Below are 22746 nucleotides of genomic sequence, written 5' to 3' on the forward strand. Positions count from 1 at the left end.
TAATGTCAAAATGCAAGCTTTTATTACATAAACAGGTAAATCTACAGAGCAAAGAAATACAAACAAACTATAAATCCTAAACAGGGATTATTTAATAAAAAGAGCAGATCTCAAAATGAGAGCAAAAGATTACACCTCTTAGAGGTAATAAGATGCAGCAGTCAATAGGGGTTAGTTTTCAGAAACTCTGGCCATGGAGAAGTCCTCCAGAGCTGAGCCTTAACTTACTCAGTCCAGAACTGGGGTGGATGGGGGTGCTGGAGAGATTGTCCTCATCTACAAGAAGCAGCAGTCTCGTTTGTGGGACCTGTTTCAGGACAAACAGATTAGAACTCATGTGTAGAGAACTTCTAAACATTCCTACTTCCAAGCAGTCAAGCATTTCATCCCCACAAAAGGGGTTGTCCGACCATTAGAAAGAATTGGCAGGTCGGCTGCTACAGTGCTGGGACATGGGGACAGGTGGGTGTAACAGGTGCCCAGAAGCAGTTGGAGCAGAGCTGCAAGGGACCGTGGTGCATGATACAGGGAGAGCTGGAAGAGGTGAATAAAGCTATATTTTTTTTTTTTTTTTAAAAAAGCCCACCCCGGTCCTTCTGCAATTATTTCTAATAGTCGGATAACCCCCTTTAAGGATTAAGCCACTTAAAGAGGACCTAGAGTTTCAATTTCAGAGTAAATTTCAGGGTTTTTTCCATAACTAAACGCAAATTTTTCAGCTTATTTGAAGAACAACATTTGAGGAGAAAACAGTGTTAAAATCCCTTGGACATATAAAAGCATGCGAAGGTTAAAACCTCTTATAGTGATACAGGGAAGATTTTAAAAACCGGGCTTTGTCTTGAAGCCCTTAAAGAGGACCTGTCACCCCATTTATCGGCACTAGGAGCTGCTTACTAAAGTAAGCAGCTCCTAGTGCTTGAACAAACGCCGCAGTGTTAGAGTGATAGCGTTACCGGAAACCTCCGGTAACGCTATCAAACACTGCGGCGGGGTATAGTGTAATCATCGGACAGCTCGCTCCATAGGCCGGCATTGACTGTCGCGCGCCCCAACCCTCCCCCTCATGAATACGTTGGACAGCTTTGCGAGCTGTCCGACAATTACACTATACCCTGCCGCAGTGTTAGATAGCGTTACCAGAGGTTTCCAGTAATGCTATCGCTCTAACACTGCGGCGTTTGTTCAAGCACTAGGAGCTGCTTACATTAGTAAGCAGCTCCTAGTGCCGATAAATGGGGTGACAGGTCCTCTTTAAGGGCTTCAAGACAAAGCCCGGTTTTTAAAATCTTCCCTGTATCACTATAAGAGGTTTTAACCTTCGCATGCTTTTATATGTCCAAGGGATTTTAACACTGTTTTCTCCTCAAATGTTGTTCTTCAAATAAGCTGAAAAATTTGCGTTTAGTTATGGAAAAAACCCTGAAATTTACGAAATTATTTTTATTAAATTCTCCATTTTCTAAGTTCTAAATTCTCTGCTTTTCAGGCAGATCGTCATAGCACCCAAATAACTTCATAACTAACATTTCCCAAATGTCTGATTTACATTTGCATGGTTTTTTATGCCTCCTCTAATTTTTCTAGGATGTTATGAGGCTTTAAAATTTTAGGGTGCAATTTTTACATTTTTATGGACCGCTAAAACCTATATTTATAGGGACATTCTTAGCTTTCAAGTCACCAAGAGGCCTAAATAATAGTAAAAACCCCATAACTTACCCTATTATAAAAACAACAACCCTCGATGTATGAAAAACTAAACTTTAAGATATCGGTTAACCCTCTAGGTCAGTGGTGGTGAACCTATGGCATGGGTGCCATAGGTCGCATTCACAGCCATCTCTGTGGACACGCAGACAGTTACTCAAAGCCTCCTCCTACAGTCCTTGCTAGCCCAGGATGTGCTGTGCTCAGTGCCATTTTAAAGCAACACCTCCTGGGCTTCCTGGGATAGCACAAGGAGCAAGGAAGTTTGTACAGGGCTGGATTATCATTGGAGCTCCTGCCCTGCAATTCTTTTATTTAAGGGAATCCTGCAGGGAAACTACAATGTTCCGGATTTCCCCTCCACATATTGGCGACATCAAGATGCCAACACAATTATAAGTTGTGGCTGTAGGGAGCAATACGTTTCTGATTAAATTGGAACTTTATGATACACAAGAGGGTTTTTAGCCATAATTTTTTTGGACAATACATTCATTTTGGACAAAAAAAAAAACCCATTCACAATAGATTAAATGATGAAAAGTGCCATAAAAGTTTGATACCCGAGCTGGCCAATTCCCCATATGTGTTGGTAAACTGTTGTAAGGGCACACGGCCGGGCAAAGAAGGGAAGGAGGCGCCAGAACAGATTTGCATTGTCTCGTTTTACAGGCTACAAAATGTTTACTTTTTTTTGTAATAATGACATATGGGGGATTATTTTTCCCGGGATGAGATCTTCCTTTTTAATAGCTAACTGATGAGATTTTATTACCTCTCTCTTGTTGGGGATAAGAAATATCATTTAATCTGGTTTAGGATGCCTTTTTCCTATTTTTTTGTTCACTGTTCACCATACTATAAAAAAACCAAATCTTTATTCCATGTGTCACCACGATTACGGCGACACACTAATATTATATATATATATATATATATATATATATATATATATATATATATATATTATTCTCATTGACTTGTTTTGCAGAATAGAGAATTTTAACATTTAAATTCTTTTGTTTTAGGGTTTGTTTTTATGTTGGAAAAGCTGTAATTTTAACCCCTTATGGACGCAGGTTTTTTTTGCTCATTTCTCGCTCTCCACCTTCAAAAATCCCTAACTTTTTCATTTTTACGTGTACAGACTTGTGTGAGGGCTTATTTTGTGCGTAACAAATTTTACTTTCCCTTAATGTTATTTATTTTAACATGCCGTGTACTGCGAGGCTGAAAAAAAATTACAAATGTGGGCTCAGTTTTTACGACTTTGACTGTGTACTCAAAATAACACCTCTGCTTTATTCTTTGGTTCGGTGCGATCGCAGTGATACCAAATTTATATAGGTTTTATTGTGTTTTAATACATTTTCAAAAATTAAATGAATGTGTACAAACAAGAAAAAACATTTTTTGCCATCTTCTGAAGCTAATAACTTTTTCATACTTTTGCGCACGGAGCTGTGTGAGGTGTCATTTTTTGCGAAATGAGCCGACGTTGGCAATGCTACCATTTTGAGGTCTGTGCGACATTTTGATAATTTTTTATTCCATTTTTAATGTGATTATTTGGGCCCCATTTCCTGTCTCGGAGGTCACCACCGGCCGTAACCGTTTTTATATTTTGATAGATCGGGCATTTTGGGACGCGGCGATACCTAATGTGTCTGTGATTTTTACTGTTTATTATGTTTTATATCAATTCTAGCGAAAGGGAAGGTGATTTGAAATTTTATTAATTTTTTAATCTTTTTTTTAACTTTTTTTCCCCCACTAATTGTTAGACCATCTAGGGTACATTAACCCTAGATGGTCAGATCGTTCCTACCATATACTGCAATACTTCTGTATTGCAATATATGGCATTTTTTGCAGCTCATTGTAACGAATCTGCAGAAGCTAGATAGCCTCGGATCAAACGAAGACCCGAGGCTACCATGGCAACCGATCGCCGCCCCCCCCCCCCCAATGACGTTCGGGGACGCGGCGATCGGAATAAAGATGGCGGCGCCCGCACGCCACTGTCTTTGCCGGCGACAATCAAAGGGTTAATAGCCACGATCGGTGCAAGCACCGACCGCGGTTATTAGCGGTGGGGGTTTGCTGCAATATGCAACAACCCCCACCTTTGTATGAAGAGGACTCAGCCCGTGAGCCCTCTTCATACATTCCCTGTACCTCTGCGCCGTAGAGCTACGGCGCAGAGCGTTAAGGGGTTAATCTGTATCATGTCAGGGTAAGTTATACTTTTGGACACTTTTTATCCTGTTTTTATGGATGTGAAAATATCGTAATATTTTTATGTCATTCACCATACAGGTTCAGTTACAATTATGAAGAGGTTTTTGTGGAGATTTCTGTTTTTTTTGTTTTTTTTTTAATGTTCTCTGTGTTTTAACATGTTTTATTAATTTTTTTTTTTTTTAATTATTTGTACTCCCCCCCCCCCCCCTTACTTAACGATTTGATTTTATTCCATTTTATCACTTGTTAAATGTAATCTACTGCAATACTGATTTATTGGAGCACATTACATCTAACAGGCATCTACTAGAGGCAGACCTACGATGATGATAATAATTTTTATTTATATAGTGCCATCATACACCATAGCACTTCACAAACCATATTATTCAAAGGACCCAGTGCCTGGCACAGACAATGTCGATTGGCCAGGTAAGTACCTGGTACTGCCATATAGATGCTGCGGTTACCATGACTAGAGCATCTATAGGGTTAAACATCTGGGATCGTATTGCAATCCCAGCAGTTCGTGCGGAAGCCTGGCTCTCTCAAACAGCCTAGCTCCTGCAGCGATTGCATGTTGTGATGTGGCAATAGACCCCATTTCCTGATGTACATGTACGTTGGAATGCTCAAGGAAAATGGAGTTCCTTTAGAAAGTTACTCAGAAAACCATGCCGTTTTCTGAATGCGGTGTTAGTAGTAGCAGGACTGTGAAAGATCCATGTATATTGTTGGATGGTAGCTGTATTCAGATCACTCTGGTGCACAGCATTATACTAAAGTTCTCCAAACCCAAAGGCAATCTTGGCTATAAATGCATTTTTCACAGTCGTGCAGCTACTAACAAAAAACACAAAGGCATGCTTTTATTGATGACCAGGGCCAATAGCTTTGCCTCAATTACCTGCTGGTTAAGGACAGTCTGCAGTCTGCACAAGAATTCCCAAAGAAGCTTCTCAAGAACAGCCATATACTTGTCTCCATATTCTAAATGCAGTGTATTCTGTTAAGGGAAAAGTTACATTTCATTTTAGATTGCGTGTTGTATAAAACCCAAAACCTTGACACACAACTCTTATTTTATGTTAATGAGCTGGCACAGCACCGCCATTGCCATGTATAGATGAGAGATACTGTAGGACATAGGTATTTCACACTTACCTTTACGTAATTTTTCCGAAATGCTTCATCTCGAATCATGCGAAGCACTAGTTTCCGAAAATGTATTTTACAATGGCGGACCTTAAGTGCCTTTCGCTGGGCCTGAGGAAGCATCAAAATATATACTGACAATATTCAATGAAAATGCCTTTCTTTAAAGGTGTACATTCTGCTTTGTTACCATTATCAGTTGTAGCTATAGGGAATGCAAAGTAGTTGCACATGGGCACTGGCATTGTAAATGCTACATAGATGTAGGACCCTGGTGTGGATCTTGAGCTGGGGACCTTTAGGTTGTTAGACTGCCATCAAAATTGTCTATGGAGAGCTAGGACTCCTGATTTTGGAGTAAAAAGTTGTAGAATCAAAACATCTGAATTGTGATCAGTGGGAGAATGTCCTTTAGGATATTGTAGTTCCCTGTAACAGAGGAGCATTGAACATGTGACGTTTGAATATTTCCCCTATGTGAACACTTCTCGCTTTATTTTACATCAAGGCTCAACTTACATGAATCTATAGTGTTTTGTTATATGCATTCTATTTATTAGTACTGTATCTGTATAGACTAGTAGAAAGGGTTAATGAACATCGAGACTAAAGAGTTCTACAACTTAAGAGAAGTTAGTCATTTTCCTGCTATATTTTATAGAGATTGTTTTGCAGAAGAAAACAGACTGGTTTACCAGAACTGAGAGTTGCTGCCATAGAGTATTATGGGGACTCAATGCAAGTCTATGGGAGAATGCTTTGTCATTGTTTTTGTGCTGAAATGTATTCACTCCTTGCCGGGTACAAGGTATATAAGGAGACAAGTCCCTAGTGTCTGGCAGTTATGGAACAGCTTGGAGGAGAGGCCTGCCAGTGTACCTGAGCAATCAGCAGTAGTTGAGATGGGGATACTCTGCCATAGACCCTGGGCTTTTAGCCTGTGACCGGGGTACAAGGACAGCTAGCCAAGGCCTTTCCTCAGCATAGGAACCTTCTACTGCCGGGGAGGAGAAATCAGAAGGAAACTGTTCACTGCAGACCCGGCTTGACTTATTTTCCATTGGGGTGCACCACACCTTACCATCCCTTCCAGAGAGAAGCACTTCGTGCATAGCTTTGTGGTCACCCCTAACACGGGCACAGCAATATTACGGTACAGAAAATCACATAAGTAATGCTTGAGCTGAGAAATTCTAAAACTACAGAGCAAACTATTTAGCAAAAGTGAGCTTCTGCATGATTATTTTAGAGGTCATTACTAAATCTGGGTCAGGATTGAGTGCTCTATGGAATATTCTAATACCTGTTAGAGATCTAGAGCACTTGTAGTTCACTAGTAATTGTTGGCTCGGGTGCAACCAAACCTTATGGCCACCAAACATGAATTCTCTATTAGCATTTTATGGGATTTAATGTAGAAAATGATTTAAAAAAAAAAAAAAAAAAACAGGCATCCTATGGGTCATCCTTAGTACAGAATGAGCTGACTCACTGAGGAATATGTTTATGACCAGTTGTGATGAAAACTAACTGAAAACAGGAGAGGTGTGTGTTTTTCAGAGGGAGGCGTCAGGAGGAAAGAACTTTACTTGGAAAATTGATAGCGCATCTCGGTAAATAAAATTAAAAAACAGAAGACTAAAGCCATCTAGTGGTCATGTTTATAATGCTACCACCCTATAGCTGCATAGGCCAGAATCTTACCCACCCTATAAAGCATAGGTGCCATGTAATACAACAGTATGAGAAGGACTACAGGTTCACCAGCGCTGATCGCCGGGCCTTTTGGCGATTACTTACCACGGCTTCATCATCAGGAAGAACAGCAGGAAAGTGATAATTCAGAGCTGTGAGAATATCTAGCAGAGGTTGCTTTTCTTCAATCATCTGGAGCACAATCTGTGTAAATGTGAAAAGTATCAATGACTCTCCCCAGACATATGCATCTAAGTGCAATTCTGCTGCTCCAATTATCTAAGAATACTGGATACATAGAAAAGCATTATTATCGTATTCATATGTGGGTCTAAAATACATCTACTGCAGGGCTGCAATGCAAAAGTGCAGAGTCCTACATGTAATATAAATAAGTCTGTAATATGGGAAGTCCACCATCATCCCCCTAAAATAAGGCCGGACACGGTGGATGACCCTCAGGCAGGAGCAGCTGATTGATATACTTTGGTGGAGAAAAGGTTCAATGTGACTTTATAAAATGAACCCATAATGACATGGGGCTTTGTTTAATGCATTTCCATTTTTCACTCCTGCCCTTCCAAAAGCAGACACTTGTCCCATTTCTAAATTGCACAAAGGAGTTTATATACAAAGGCCCCTGCATGCACTTCACTGTTTGTGCTGCCATCCTTTTTAATATTTTTATTATTTTTTCCAGAGGTCAGCAGAGTTTATTCCTACTGCGGTACAATGTGTTTGATCTGGTGATCAAACCAGAGTGTCACTAGGTTTGTTTTTTTACCAGTTCATCATAAACACCTTAAATCTATGCAAATACCTAAACATACCTTAAAAATGATAGCAGCACAAATGAAAATATTTTCTGTACAAACGTAGCACAAAGTTTGACACCAGTTTTGTTTGATTCGGTTAAAATGGGGGGGGGGGGGGGTTAGGAGGCGCTGGCTGACTTTTTACCTTTACAATTTTGTTAATATACCTTATATACTCAAGTATAAGCCTAGTTTTTCAGCACAAAATTTGTGCTCAAAAACCCTAACTCGGCTTATACTCGAGTCAACTAAAAACATAAAGACAAAACTCACCTTTCTGACGTCACCCATAGGTCCTCTTCTGTCTGAGACAGTCTGAGACAGAAGAGGACCTATGGGGGACGTCGGAAAGATGAGTACAGTGTTATTTTTTTTTCCTACTACAGGAGCTGGGCAGGCTGTATGCTACAGGGGTTGGGCAGACTGTATGCTACAGGGGCTGGCAGACTATATACTGGGAGGCTGTAACCAATGCATTTCCCACCCTCGGCTTATACTCGAGTCAATAGGTTTTCCCAGTTTTTGTGTTGAAATTAGGGGTCTCGGCTTATACTCGGGTCGGCTTATACTCGAGTATATACGGTATTCAAAACCAAAGCAGCACAAACAGAAGTTTGAGCAGGATGAGCATCAATTTTTGTTTAATCTGGATAAGGTGGTGGTGGTGGGGTTGTTTGGCAGGGTTGACCTCTGAACTTAACATCTTAAGAAACAATAGCGGCATAAACGAATATTTCTGGTGCACAAACCAGCAAAAACGTCAATTTTGTTCGATTTTTACAAGGTGTTGGGTGGGGTGGCAAATTCACTCAGGTTGAAGATTGTACACCCAAATTTCTCTTTAACTGTGATTCTAGGTGCCACCAATCCAAATTTACTAGCCATAGTTATGTCCTTGGCCACCGAGATGCCACCCTGTGAGATATAGGTAAAGGTTAAAAGCCAAGAATCCTCTAACTTATTGTATCAGGCTTGTGCTTTTGTGATTTACAGAACCAGAGTTAAAGGCAGTTAAAGACATGTTGAAAATGTGAACTGCAAATAAAATATATTGGGGAGATTTATCAGAAGTGGCAGAGCAGAACTGTTCTGGTTTCCCTTGGCAACCAGAGTTCAGCTTTTAATTTATAAACAACTGTGGACAATTGAAAGCTGGGCTCTGAGGGTAGAACTGTTCTAATTGACAACCAGACACTTTTAATTGACACCAGACACTCCAGTTCTGTCCCACAGAGAACAAGTCTAACGCCTAAGGACATTCAAAAGGGAGGGGGGGGCTAATAATTAAATGGGGTAAATCTAGTGACGGTGTCCCATTTAGTTATGAACAGGACCTTACAACGTGAGAGCGGTCTAGAGCTCACCTTCCCTCTTAAACCAGTGCTGAGCTTAGCATGGTGCATGTAGCAGAGCAGTCCAGGAACCTGGTTGTGAGTTAGTTCCAGGAATTCTAAAATTTTCCCAAAGTTCTGAATATCCCTCCTTTTCATCACCAGCCATACGGCTTTGACCAGCACAGGAAGGCAAGTTTCAGTGTCCACAGGTTGTCCTACAACATGAGAAAGGAACACAACACCACATCAGTGATATCACTAGGATAACATACACTGGGTACAGAAACTCCTTTACATTTTTTACTCTTTGTTTCATTAAAGCCGATTGGTAAGATCAAAAAAGTTATTTTGTTTGCTTATTAATGCACAAACTGCATCCCACATTGACAGAAAAAAACTGAAATGTAAATATTTTTTGCTAATTTATTAAACAATAAAAACTGAATTATTACATGGTAATTAGACCCTTTTCTCAGTACTGAGTAGAAGCAGTTTTTGAGCTAGTACAGTCATGAGTCTTCTTGGGGATGAAGGTACAAGTTTCTCACACCTGGATTTGGGGATCCTCTCCAGTTCCCTCAGGTTGGATGGTGGACATTGGTGGACGCCATTTTCAACTCTCTCCAGAGATGCTCTATGGGGTTTAGGTCAGGGCTCTGGCTGGTCCAGTCAAGAATGGTCACAGAGTTGTTCTGATGCACTATTTTGTTATTTTAGCTGCTTGCTTAGATTTTTTTTAAAAACCTCTACTTTATTCTATGGTTCGGTAGGAGCCATTGCTCGGAACGTTTACATTGCTACCATTTTGAGGTCTGTGCGACATTTTGATTTTATTCCATTTTTATGTGATGTAAAATGGCGTAAAAGTTGGTGATTTTTACTGTTTATTACCTCAGTTTTAGGGAGGGGGGGGGGGTGATTTGACATTTTAGGTTTTTAGAACATTTAAAACTTTTTTTTTTTTAGAACCTCTAGGGTACATTAACCCTAGATGGTCTGATAGTTTCTACCATATACTTCTGCATTGGAGTATACAGCATTTTTGTCACTGGCTCATTGTAACGAAACTGCAGAACCCAGACATCCTCAGGTCTGACGAAGACCCAAGGCTGTCATTGCAACCGATCACCGCCCCCTGATGAGATTTGGGGGAGTGATAATCGGATCCAAGATGGCAGTGCCAACTTCCACGGCCTGTCTTTTAAATGCCAGCGGCATCGGAAGAGTTAATACGCGCAATTGGGCAAGCACCGACCACAGTTATTAGCAGTGGGAGTTTGCTGCAATGTGCAACAAACCCCACAGGTGTATGAAGAGGGCTAACCTAAATTTTAAATCTCCTAACATTCTAGTAAAATATGTTGAATCTTACAAAACCTTGCCAACATAAAGCAGACATCTAGAAAATATAAGTTATAAATGAATTTGGGTGCTATGACCATCTCCCTATTCATACACCACCTGTACCTCTGCTCCATAAAAAAGGGGTTAACATATCCAGGGGATTTTGAGATTGCTTTCCCGTGACATATTGTACTTCACATTAGTTTAAAAATTTGGATATCATCTTTTGTGTTTAGTTATGAAAACAGCTGAAATTTTGCAAAATATTAAAAAAAATGTTTATTTTCAAAGTTCTAAATTCTCTACTTTGATGCAGATAGTCATAGCACCCGAATAAATTCATAACTTACCCAAATGTCTGCTTTGTATTGGCAAGGTTTTGTAAGATTCAACATATTTTGCTAGAATGTTATGAGACCTAAAATTTGGGTGCCATTTTTTTTTCACATTTCTTAGAAAATCACCAAAACCTGTATTTAGAAGAACCTGCTCAACTTTCAATTGACTGAGAGGCCTAAATAATATTAAACGTTTTAAGGGTTAAAATAAAATGGAGTTGTGAATGGATCGGACTGCCTGGAACATCGAGCAGCCCCAGGGCACTTGGCAGACCTCGGTAAGCAGCACGGGGGAATCAAATCCCCAGAGGAAAGACCCTCACACACCTCGGCTCCTTTCGTACGCCAGTGCCAGAAGTTGGACATAACAGAACGTCCCGTTGTGGGAAGCATCTTCCCGCAGTGACGTGCGTTTAGGGGTTAATCAGAATACAGTGTGGTTATATCAGGCCAATAATAATAATCTTTATATAGCACCATCAAATTCCGTAGTGCTTTACAAATCATAAATAACAAACCAACAATGAGTCTGGATGCATCAAACACAATATCAAGAGAAGTTACCAAACAAGGAGGATAGGGTTGATACCAAATGGGAATCACACCACCTATGCCAGATTGGCAAATTTCTCAGTATGGCATTAACTAGTTTTTCCATTGGGAACATTTGGGTGGATGTGGATCCATCCATCTGATGGTTATAGCCTGAAGGGCCATAAGTAAAGTCTGATGTAGGAGAATTCTCACATAGTGAGGCCATAGTTCTTCATCTAATAAACCAAAAAGGCATTTTGCAGGATTAAAGTGTATAGGAATCTACACAATGTCCTATAGGGGAGGATATGACATCAATCCAAGACATTTGCAGCAGTGGACATTCCCACATCATATGCCAAAAGGTAGCAGGGGTGACCCTACATCTATGACGACTGGGATCTGGAACACGACCCATTTTTCAAATGCCCAAGGGGGTGAGGTAGCATTGGTGAATGATGTACAAGTGTATAAGCTTATTATTAACAGCAGGTGACACTTCGGTGGCACTTGAGAGTTGGATTTGTCCTGAATTAGAAATGAGTAAGTTATAGATATAAGGCTACCAGTGTCTTGTGAGTGAACCACACCTGTGAGAAGACATGTGGAAAATACAAGGGTGTCACTGGGGAACTGTGACTGCTATGCGTGGAGTAGCTGGAGGAACCTTTAGAAACCTTGTCTGGGAATATCGAACGCTTATGATAAACAAGTCTGGACATCCCTAACGTCTCCCACGATCTTTACATCATGAGACCGACAAATTGAGGATCCAAGTCTGGTTCCAAGTGTGTTAAACTGGGGTTATTCCATAGGGGAGTTTCCAAGGGGATACCAGTGTAGGAGGTAAAAAAAAAACATCTCTCCACACCAGGCACATCATCCTTGTGGGCAGTTAGTAGTCTAGGACCTGACAAGAGGCAAGAGACAATACATGCCAAAGGCTAGTAGCACCAATACTGGAAGCCAGCAGCAGTTCAGAGGGTTCCAGTTAGTCAGGAGACAACCAGGATCTAAGAAAACTGAGCTGTCCAGCAAAAAAACAGAGGTAAAAGTCAGAGAGGGCCATCCCAACCAGCATTATAGCCCTTTGTAACGAGGAGAAATCTGAACACCAAATGAAGGGAATACCTAGGTATTGAAAACTAGATACTACAGATAGGCCACCAATAATTACACTAGGGAAACCAGACGGCTTCTCTTTTAGAAACAACACACTGGATTTGTCCTAGAGACCGGCCTCTATAAATTATAATTAGCTCAATAGCTCTATTTAGCAATGGTTCAGGGTTGGCTAGGCTCCACTGGCACAAATCAAAAAGTAGCCAAAGGGCAGCTGTGTGTTTAGGATTATTGTCTTGTTAGAAGGTGAATTTTTGGCCCAATCTGAGGTCCTGAGCACTCTGGAGAGGCTTTCATCCAGGATATCTATGTACTTGGCCACACATCTTTTCCTAAAAAGCAACCAGTCGTCCTGTCCCTGTCGCTGAAAAACACCCCCATAGTATGATGCTACCACCATGTTTCACTGGGATTATGTTGGGATTGTATTTGGCAGGTGATGAGCACTGTCTGGTTTTCTCCACACATAGCGCTTAGATTTAACACCAAAAAATTCAATCTTCATCTCATCAGACCAGAGAATCTTATTTCTAGTGTGATGAAACACGCCAGAGGGTGTCAGAAACGCATCGCTTAGTTGTAACTCACGTAATGCCCTGGATGCAATATGAATAAAGACCAATAACTTTAGAAGCAAGAGCTGGATCTTTTTGTTTGTTTGGTTTCATATGTCTTGCGTTGAGGAGAGGCTTCCGTCATCACACTCTGCCATAAAGCGCCAACTGGTAGCTTTGGTGATGGTGGACTTTGTAACTTTCTTTCATCTCCCTACTGTATCTCTGGTACTCAGCCACAGTGACCTTGAGGTTCTCCTATTCCTCTATCAGCAAGACTCTTCTCCCACGATTGCTTAGTTTGGCAGGACAGTCAGGTTAAAGGAAAAGTTGTGGTGGTCCCACACAAATCTGTCTCCGATCTCCTTGAGCAGTTCCTTAGACCTCACGAATCTCATGTGCTCTGACATGCACTGTGAGGTCTTATAGACAGGTGTGTGCCTTTCCCAATTAGACACAGCTGGACTCCAATAAAGGAGTAGAACCATCTTAAGTAGCATCAGCAGGATATGGACAGTATCACAGCAAAGGAGTGTCTACTTATAACTATGAGATATTTCAGTTTTTTTGTCTAATAAATTAGCCAAAATATCAACATTTCTGTAGTTTTTATTTCTGTCAAGATGGGGTGCAGAGTGTACATTAATGAGCAAAAAAAAAAATGGTTTTGATCTTATTGTTGCACACGCAGATACAGTGGTGACAGCTGGCCCATCTTCTGCGCATATGCCAAATCTTGCACCAGGTTTCTAGGCAGTGTAAACAACTCACTACAGAGTTTGCATACTTGCCAGCGCCTCAAAGTCTGGCAACCAAGCGGTATCTGCGCAGTATTCCCTTGTTCCCTTTAGAGACAGATTCACAGAGTATGTCATAAAAGCTGGATCCCACCTTTCCTAATAATAAGGGTCCACAGCCTATAGAGGGCCCCTCATATACCTCCTTGACCAGCAGCCTATAGAGGGCCCCATATACCTCCTTGACCAGCAGCCTATAGAGCAGTGATGGCTAACCTATGGCACTGGTGCCAGAGGTGGCACTCAGAGCCCTTTCCGTGGGCACTCATGCCATCACCAGAGATGACTCCAGGTATCTTCCTGCAGTCCCAGACAGCCCAGGACTTGCTGTGCACAGAGCTATTTTAAAGTGACAGCTCTACCTGGGACTATTTTCTGCTTTATTGGTGTCCTCTGGGTGCTGGTATCAATGAAAACTGTGACAGAGAAGGGAGTATAAATCACAAATTAAATTTCTGTGTTGGCACTTTGCGATAAATAAGTGGGTCTTTGTTGTAGTTTGGGCACTCGGTCTCTAAAAGGTTCGCCATCACTGCTATAGAGGGCCCCTCATATACCTCATTGACCAGCAGCCTATAGAGGGCCCCCATACACCCCCCTGACCAGCAGCCTATAGAGGGCCCCTCATATACCTTCATGACCAGCAGCCTACAGTGGCCGCTCATATACCTCCCTGACCAGCAGCCTATAGAGGGCCCCTCATATACCTCACTGACCAGCAGCCTATAGAGGGCCCCTCATATACCTCCCTGACCAGCAGCCTATAGAGGGCCCCTCATATACCTCCCTGACCAGCAGCCTATAGAGGGCCCCTCATATACCTCCCTGACCAGCAGCCTATAGAGGGCCCCTCATATACCTCCCTGACCAGCAGTCTATAGAGGGCCCCTTATATACCTCCCTGACCAGCAGCCTATAGAGGGCCCCTCATATACCTCCCTGACCAGCAGCCTATAGAGGGCCCCATATACCTCCTTGACCAGCAGCCTACAGTGGCCGCTCATATACCTCCCTGACCAGCAGCCCATAGAGGGCCCCTCATATACCTCCCTGACCAGCAGCCCATAGAGGGCCCCTCATATACCTCCCTGACCAGCAGCCCATAGAGGTCCCCTCATATACCTCCCTGACCAGCAGCCTATAGAGGTCCCCTCATATACCTCCCTGACCAGCAGCCTATAGAGGTCCCCTCATATACCTCCCTGACCAGCAGCCTATAGAGGGCCCCTCATATACCCCCCTGACCAGCAGCCTATAGAGGGCCCCTCATATACCCCCCTGACCAGCAGCCTATAGAGGGCCCCTCATATACCCCCCTGACCAGCAGCCTACAGTGGCCGCTCATATACCTCCCTGACCAGCAGCCTATAGAGGGCCCCTCATATACCTCCCTGACCAGCAGCCTACAGTGGCCGCTCATATACCTCCCTGACCAGCAGCCTACAGTGGCCGCTCATATACCTCCCTGACCAGCAGCCTATAGAGGGCCCCTCATATACCCCCCTGACCAGCAGCCTATAGAGGGCCCCTCATATACCCCCCTGACCAGCAGCCTACAGTGGCCGTTCATATATCTCCCTGACCAGCAGCCTATAGAGGGCTCCTCATATACCTCCCTGACCAGCAGCCTATAGAGGGCTCCTCATATACCTCCTTGACCAGCAGCCTATAGAGGGCCCCTCATACACTTCCCTGACCAGCAGCCTATAGAGGGCCCCTCATACACCTCCCTGACCAGCAGCCTATAGAGGGCCCCTCATACACCCCCCTGACCAGCAGCCTATAGAGGGCCCCTCATACACCCCCCTGACCAGCAGCCTATAGAGGGCCCCTCATACACCCCCCTGACCAGCAGCCTATAGAGGGCCCCTCATACACCCCCCTGACCAGCAGCCTATAGAGGGCCCCTCATACACCCCCCTGACCAGCAGCCTATAGAGGGCCCCTCATACACCCCCCTGACCAGCAGCCTATAGAGGGCCCCTCATACACCCCCCTGACCAGCAGCCTATAGAGGGCCCCTCATACACCCCCCTGACCAGCAGCCTATAGAGGGCCCCTCATACACCCCCCTGACCAGCAGCCTATAGAGGGCCCCTCATACACCCCCCTGACCAGCAGCCTATAGAGGGCCCCTCATACACCCCCCTGACCAGCAGCCTATAGAGGGCCCCTCATACACCCCCCTGACCAGCAGCCTATAGAGGGCCCCTCATACACCCCCCTGACCAGCAGCCTATAGAGGGCCCCTCATACACCCCCCTGACCAGCAGCCTATAGAGGGCCCCTCATACACCCCCCTGACCAGCAGCCTATAGAGGGCCCCTCATACACCCCCCTGACCAGCAGCCTATAGAGGGCCCCTCATACACCCCCCTGACCAGCAGCCTATAGAGGGCCCCTCATACACCCCCCTGACCAGCAGCCTATAGAGGGCCCCTCATACACCCCCCTGACCAGCAGCCTATAGAGGGCCCCTCATACACCCCCCTGACCAGCAGCCTATAGAGGGCCCCTCATACACCCCCCTGACCAGCAGCCTATAGAGGGCCCCTCATACACCCCCCTGACCAGCAGCCTATAGAGGGCCCCTCATACACCCCCCTGACCAGCAGCCTATAGAGGGCCCCTCATACACCCCCCTGACCAGCAGCCTATAGAGGGCCCCTCATACACCCCCCTGACCAGCAGCCTATAGAGGGCCCCTCATACACCCCCCTGACCAGCAGCCTATAGAGGGCCCCTCATACACCCCCCTGACCAGCAGCCTATAGAGGGCCCCTCATACACCCCCCTGACCAGCAGCCTATAGAGGGCCCCTCATACACCCCCCTGACCAGCAGCCTATAGAGGGCCCCTCATACACCCCCCTGACCAGCAGCCTATAGAGGGCCCCTCATACACCCCCCTGACCAGCAGCCTATAGAGGGCCCCTCATACACCCCCCTGACCAGCAGCCTATAGAGGGCCCCTCATACACCCCCCTGACCAGCAGCCTATAGAGGGCCCCTCATACACCCCCCTGACCAGCAGCCTATAGAGGGCCCCTCATACACCCCCCTGACCAGCAGCCTATAGAGGGCCCCTCATACACCCCCCTGACCAGCAGCCTATAGAGGGCCCCTCATACACCCCCCTGACCAGCAGCCTATAGAGGGCCCCTCATACACCCCCCTGACCAGCAGCCTATAGAGGGCCCCTCATACACCCCCCTGACCAGCAGCCTATAGAGGGCCCCTCATACACCCCCCTGACCAGCAGCCTATAGAGGGCCCCTCATACACCCCCCTGACCAGCAGCCTATAGAGGGCCCCTCATACACCCCCCTGACCAGCAGCCTATAGAGGGCCCCTCATACACCCCCCTGACCAGCAGCCTATAGAGGGCCCCTCATACACCCCCCTGACCAGCAGCCTATAGAGGGCCCCTCATACACCCCCCTGACCAGCAGCCTATAGAGGGCCCCTCATACACCCCCCTGACCAGCAGCCTATAGAGGGCCCCTCATACACCCCCCTGACCAGCAGCCTATAGAGGGCCCCTCATACACCCCCCTGACCAGCAGCCTATAGAGGGCCCCTCATACACCCCCCTGACCAGCAGCCTATAGAGGGCCCCTCATACACCCCCCTGACCAGCAGCCTATAGAGGGCCCCTCATACACCCCCCTGAACAGCAGCCTATAGAGGGCCCCTCATACACCCCCCTGACCAGCAGCCTATAGAGGGCCCCTCATACACCCCCCTGACCAGCAGCCTATAGAGGGCCCCTCATACACCCCCCTGACCAGCAGCCTATAGAGGGCCCCTCATACACCCCCCTGACCAGCAGCCTATAGAGGGCCCCTCATACACCCCCCTGACCAGCAGCCTATAGAGGGCCCCTCATACACCCCCCTGACCAGCAGCCTATAGAGGGCCCCTCATACACCCCCCTGACCAGCAGCCTATAGAGGGCCCCTCATACACCCCCCTGACCAGCAGCCTATAGAGGGCCCCTCATACACCCCCCTGACCAGCAGCCTATAGAGGGCCCCTCATACACCCCCCTGACCAGCAGCCTATAGAGGGCCCCTCATACACCCCCCTGACCAGCAGCCTATAGAGGGCCCCTCATATACTTCCCTGACCAGCAGCCTATAGAGGGCCCCTCATATACCTCCCTGACCAGCAGCCTATAGAGGGCCCCTCATATAGCTCCCTGACCAGCAGCCTATAGAGGGCCCCTCATACACCCCCCTGACCAGCAGCCTATAGAGGGCCCCTCATATACCTCCCTGACCAGCAGCCTACAGAGGCCCCTCATATACCTCCCTGACCAGCAGCCTATAGTGGCCCCTTATACACCCCCCTGACCAGCAGCCTATAGAGGACCCTCATATCCCGTATAAGCCCTTATGTACAACTACAAACTGCATAGTCTTCGCAGGCCACAGCTATCAATAGGAGGATCATCTACTAATAAGAAACTACACGAAACATCCCGTATAACCCGGCAATACTCACCTGACGTTACAGAACTTCGCTCACTCATTTTCAAGGCCTCCAGTACATGTCCAAACTCATCTCCACAAACCAACCAATCGCAGAGCTGCTTGAGAGCTCTGACCAACCATAGCACAGTCAGTTATCGCAGACCAATCACATCCCACTAGTGTTCCCACACCAATCACTTTTCATCCGCCTTTATCATTATGCCCAATCAGTTAAGCGTCTGTACGCGCGTCCCCTTGTGCGTTCCAAAGGAAATTCTTTTGCGGTTCAGCTGCCGGAGGCGCGCAATCAGCGGCGCGCCTGCAACCTACAGGTGTGTTTCGTCGGGGGCGCGCTTTCGGGCTGGAGTTTCGGTTCCGGCTATTTCTTTTGCTGCGCAGAGACCATAAGAAGAGAATTTTGGTGAGTAAAGGAATATACAAGGAACTAATATAAAAGTTCGAGGAGTTCTGATAAATCCAAAGCTCACAGTGGTGCTGCAGGGTCTGTAGCATGCACATAGGGGGATAATGATGGGGGGCTGGTGATGAAAATATAAGGCTGATGGACATAAAATACTAATTTGTCACATAGATAATTATTCTGTCTTTATTCAGTTATTGCAAGCAAAAGTGCAAACATATTTTACTCTGCTGCTGGTCACCGCCATCATAGCAATGGATTGTATCAGATTACACACTGTCAATTATACATACCTGCACTTTATCATTTTCTTATGTTTTAATAATTCAATGGAATAACACTCACCTTATCACAGAATGACAGCGCTGATACACTGTGACAAAACCTTCATCAGACTTTTATCAGCTGAGAGTAATCTTTTCAGCCTCCCTGTTTTCATTCATTGACAGCAAGCAACTTGTATATTTCCTTTAACCCTGTGTACTACTTTATTGAAACTTAATCACGTGTTTCTAATTGTTTCTTTGTTAATTTTATTTAGTTTTATATTATGTAAGTACTTGGTAATGCTGAATCGTTTAATAATGAAATCGTAAACTACACAGAACTGATGCTACTGCAGGTCATTTTGACAATTTGGACATTTGGGAATGAAATAGATTTTCAGAGGTAGAAATCTACCTCTCAATTGTGCCAGTGTGGCTTTAAGACACTGGTGCAAATGATCACTTTCTGGCTCTTCCTGTTTTCTACAGAATCCAATACACACCTTTCCTCGCTCCCTCAAAACTGCCCTCCACCAGGGCCGATTGTAGCATATTTGCTGCCTATAAGGCGAAAACTACAATACTAATATGTTTCCCCCATATTTGGATCCCCCCTCTGTTTTACTATATACAGCCTGCTATATAGCCCCCCCCCCCTGATTAATTATTAACTTGCCCCATATATAAATTCCCCCACCCCAGTTTTATTACATTCAGAAGCCCCCTCACAGTATATGTATATATATATATATATATATATCCAGTTCATTTATATTATGCTGAACCATATGGAAATCCCCCATCAAGCCTAACTGCCAGTATAAGGAGTATCATATTAATATCTCCAGTTTAATACATCTTTGCCAATAAAAATAATAATACTTATACTTACATACAGTCCATTTGCTCCCACGCCGTGCAGCTCCCGTCTTTTCCCGACACACATGATGATGTCAGCACATCAAGTGTGCTGGCTTCAGAGCCTGCAAGTGGAATGGGTACATGCCGAAGAAAGAAGGCAGCTGCTTGGAGGGAGCGAGGAAAGGTGCCTAGATTTTTTTTCTGTGTGTGTGTCTGAATGAGGACAGTGTGGCTACCGGGAAAACGGAGGAATAATGACACTGTGGCTTATGGAGGAGAAAGGAGGACACTTGTGGCTACTGGGGTGGGGGGTGGATGAGGACACTGTGGCTACCGGGGTGCGTATGAGGGCAGTGTGGCTACAGGGGGGAGATAAGGACACTATGGCTACTTGGGGGAGGGGTGGATGGGGACATTGTGGCTACTGGAGTAGGGGGGGCAGTGTGGCTACCTTGACAGTGTGGCTACTGGGGGGGGGGGGGGGGGAACAGTGTGGCTTCTAGGGGGACAGTGTGGACTAGGACATGAGTTTACTGAAAAGGGGCCCACTAATGCTCTGTCACTCAGGGCCTACTTAAACCTGGAGCTGGCCCTGCTGGGTTGTCTCCTGATCCTGCTGCGGCTCTGCCCAAGGTCCTTATGCTGGCGCCTACAGCCAGAAGGGGACACAGAGCTAAATGGCACATGTAGGAGAGAAGAAGTTGCAGTGTTGCACAAAGAACAGAAGAGGAGCCAGGAAAGGAGAGTATTAATTTTTTTGTCTGGTCTGGGCTCCAGTATTATTTTTATCTGGTCTGGGGTCTGCACTATTATTTCTGCCCTGAATTGGTTGCTAGATTTATTGCTGTACTGTAGTATTTATAATTTCTGGGGTGGCATTTTGTGCTGTACTGTGTTTGTTATATAACTGTATACAATATACAGTTTCGACTTGCATACAAATTCAACTTAAGAACAAACCAATGGAACCTATCTTGTACATAACCCGGGGACTGCCTGTACAACATTTCGTGCAGTCCTAAATCCGTGGAACAAACAGACACACAGAACTAAAACACATGCATGAACTATATTACAATCAGACCTATTTGTATTGTGCATTTCTTATTACTAGAATAAACCTTGCACTATGTAAATATACTGTTATGATAAATATACAAACCTCCACTTGTTTGCTATCAGTACATTCAGATACAGTTTGCTGTTTGCTGATAACCTGTATTGTCACATTTCTCTCTAGCACCTCCTGCTTCCTCACCACTGTTTATATATCAGGCATTCAGGCTTATGAACACGGTATCGGTTGTCTAGAATGTTAGTCACTAATAGAAAGTTTAAAAAACAGGCATTTGGATAAATTGTATTGTCCTTTCAGAAAACTTCAGATGGAGCGACAATAGGGAAATTTACCTGAATTAGTGAAAAGGATAGAGTGGAGCAGTTAGTTACCCGTAACAACCGTTCCAAATTCTACTGTTTTAAAACAATAATTAGTCATTCAACTAAAATCTAACTAAAACTTTGCAGCATTTCTTAATTTACAGGAATGAATGTATCAGGTAATAATAGTAAACCCTGTAATTTACTTCATTACTTCCAATGTAGACTTTATCACATAGTCACAGGATGCTTGAAACACTCTCCATTGAGCCCCGCTATGGAAAAGAGGTCGGAAGACCTCTATTTCCAAGATAGATGTGTGTCCCAGGGCTAGGACCTGCACCTATAATCTATCCTGTCGATATGCCAAAAAAAAGTCTTGGTGAGAAAACCCTTAAGGAAACCACATTCTTTACCTCCTGCCTTTTTTATGCTTCTTTCTTCCACTTCAAAGAGATAAGGAAAGGATATTTTACTCTTTCCACACCTAGAAACTTGATGATGAAGCTCTGTGAGGGGAATAGACTATCTGGGCCTCATGAACACCACCCTGTGCAGAGGCTGCAAACTGGCCACACAAATTGTGGCTAGCTCATGGTCTCCATTCACTGCTCATGAAATGCCTATATATCTTCTTATCAGCGAAGTGCTAAGCTGTGAACTTTATTACTTAGAAACAGTGCCACTCTACCTGGTATTGCAGCTTAGTCCCAGTCACTGAAGTTGGATAATTTCTGTGAAACATATCCCTTTTTTTTTTCTAATCTGTTTTTATTTTGTTATAGTTGATTTTTATTCTATTTTCTGTCCATGTTTATGAGGGCTGCCATAACAGCATTTTGTGATATGGTTTACAGCAGTGCCATGATCATAGGCAGCAATGGTTTGGAGTTGACTGGTGTTATTTTACTTTAAGTATTATATAATCCCTTTCTTATAGATCTCAAAATGGGGGATCCTGGGCCATATCTAAGTGATGGGGAACGCCGAGTGCCAAGAAAATACAATTATGAGCATCGCAGCAGTCGTCCCAATACTCGTGACAGTCATTCCGATGTTCAGAATGGGTATAACGATGAAAGGATTCCTAGCAGGAGCCACCACGGGCCTAGTCAGAATCGGCATCAAGAAAAAGACAAACAAGACAAATGGCAACATAGGCAAAGAGAAGACAAGAGTCGTGGCCAGTACCAAGATAGGGAGAAGCACTATAGGGACAAGGATCAGAATAGGAGTAGGGACGGTTATAAGGAGCGGGACAAGCACTACGATGATAGAGGACACTGCAGATATGATGCAGATAGGAGCCGAAGTCGCAACGAGGAAGGAGATGGTTATTACAAAGAGAGCAGTTCAAGCATGTATCTAGAAAAAGACAGTCACCACAAAGAGAGGAGCCGTAACCGATATGATGAACGAGAAAGGTATCAAGAAAGTTACTTGCAAAGTGTGGATCGACATGGACTCTCAATGAACAAAAAAGAGGCAGAACATTACTACCCATCTGAGAGGTTAGTGCAGAGATTGAAAGCCTCTGAAAGTAGTATCGTAGTCATATTCATGTAGAGCTGGAGCAGTATTAGAATTTATATACTTGTACATAGGGGGCAGTACTATAGCATTTATATACTCGTACATAGCAGGAATATTATAGCATTTATATACTTTATATTTATATTAAATATGAGGTTCTATTATAGCA

At 44.6% G+C, this 22746-nt stretch overlaps 2 protein-coding genes across 4 annotated transcripts in view; one reads left to right on the forward strand and one right to left on the reverse strand.

Moving 5' to 3' along the window:
• On the reverse strand, positions 1-18962 carry TINF2 (TERF1 interacting nuclear factor 2). The gene is made up of 7 exons (XM_072117311.1): positions 18883-18962; positions 18148-18507; positions 8984-9168; positions 6910-7008; positions 5119-5220; positions 4862-4960; positions 1-307 (listed from the first exon to the last, which is right to left on the reverse strand). The coding sequence occupies exons 2-7, from the start codon at positions 18173-18175 to the stop codon at positions 179-181; spliced, it is 642 nt and encodes a 213-aa protein (XP_071973412.1). The 5' UTR covers positions 18176-18507; positions 18883-18962; the 3' UTR covers positions 1-178.
• Positions 18357-22746, forward strand: part of MARVELD3 (MARVEL domain containing 3) — a 21913-nt gene continuing 17523 nt past the window's right edge. For 2 of the 3 annotated variants that reach the window (XM_072117309.1, XM_072117308.1), the window contains exons 1-2: positions 19798-19848; positions 21985-22555. In XM_072117309.1, the coding sequence (XP_071973410.1) occupies positions 19806-19848; positions 21985-22555 (614 nt within the window). In that variant the 5' untranslated portion in view covers positions 19798-19805. Of the gene's footprint in view, positions 18538-19797; positions 19849-21984; positions 22556-22746 lie in introns of those variants that run through there. The other variant, XM_072117310.1, reaches the window with a different exon arrangement.

This window comes from Engystomops pustulosus, chromosome 7 (assembly GCF_040894005.1).
Source record: "Engystomops pustulosus chromosome 7, aEngPut4.maternal, whole genome shotgun sequence".
In the NCBI taxonomy this organism is placed as follows: domain Eukaryota; kingdom Metazoa; phylum Chordata; class Amphibia; order Anura; family Leptodactylidae; genus Engystomops; species Engystomops pustulosus.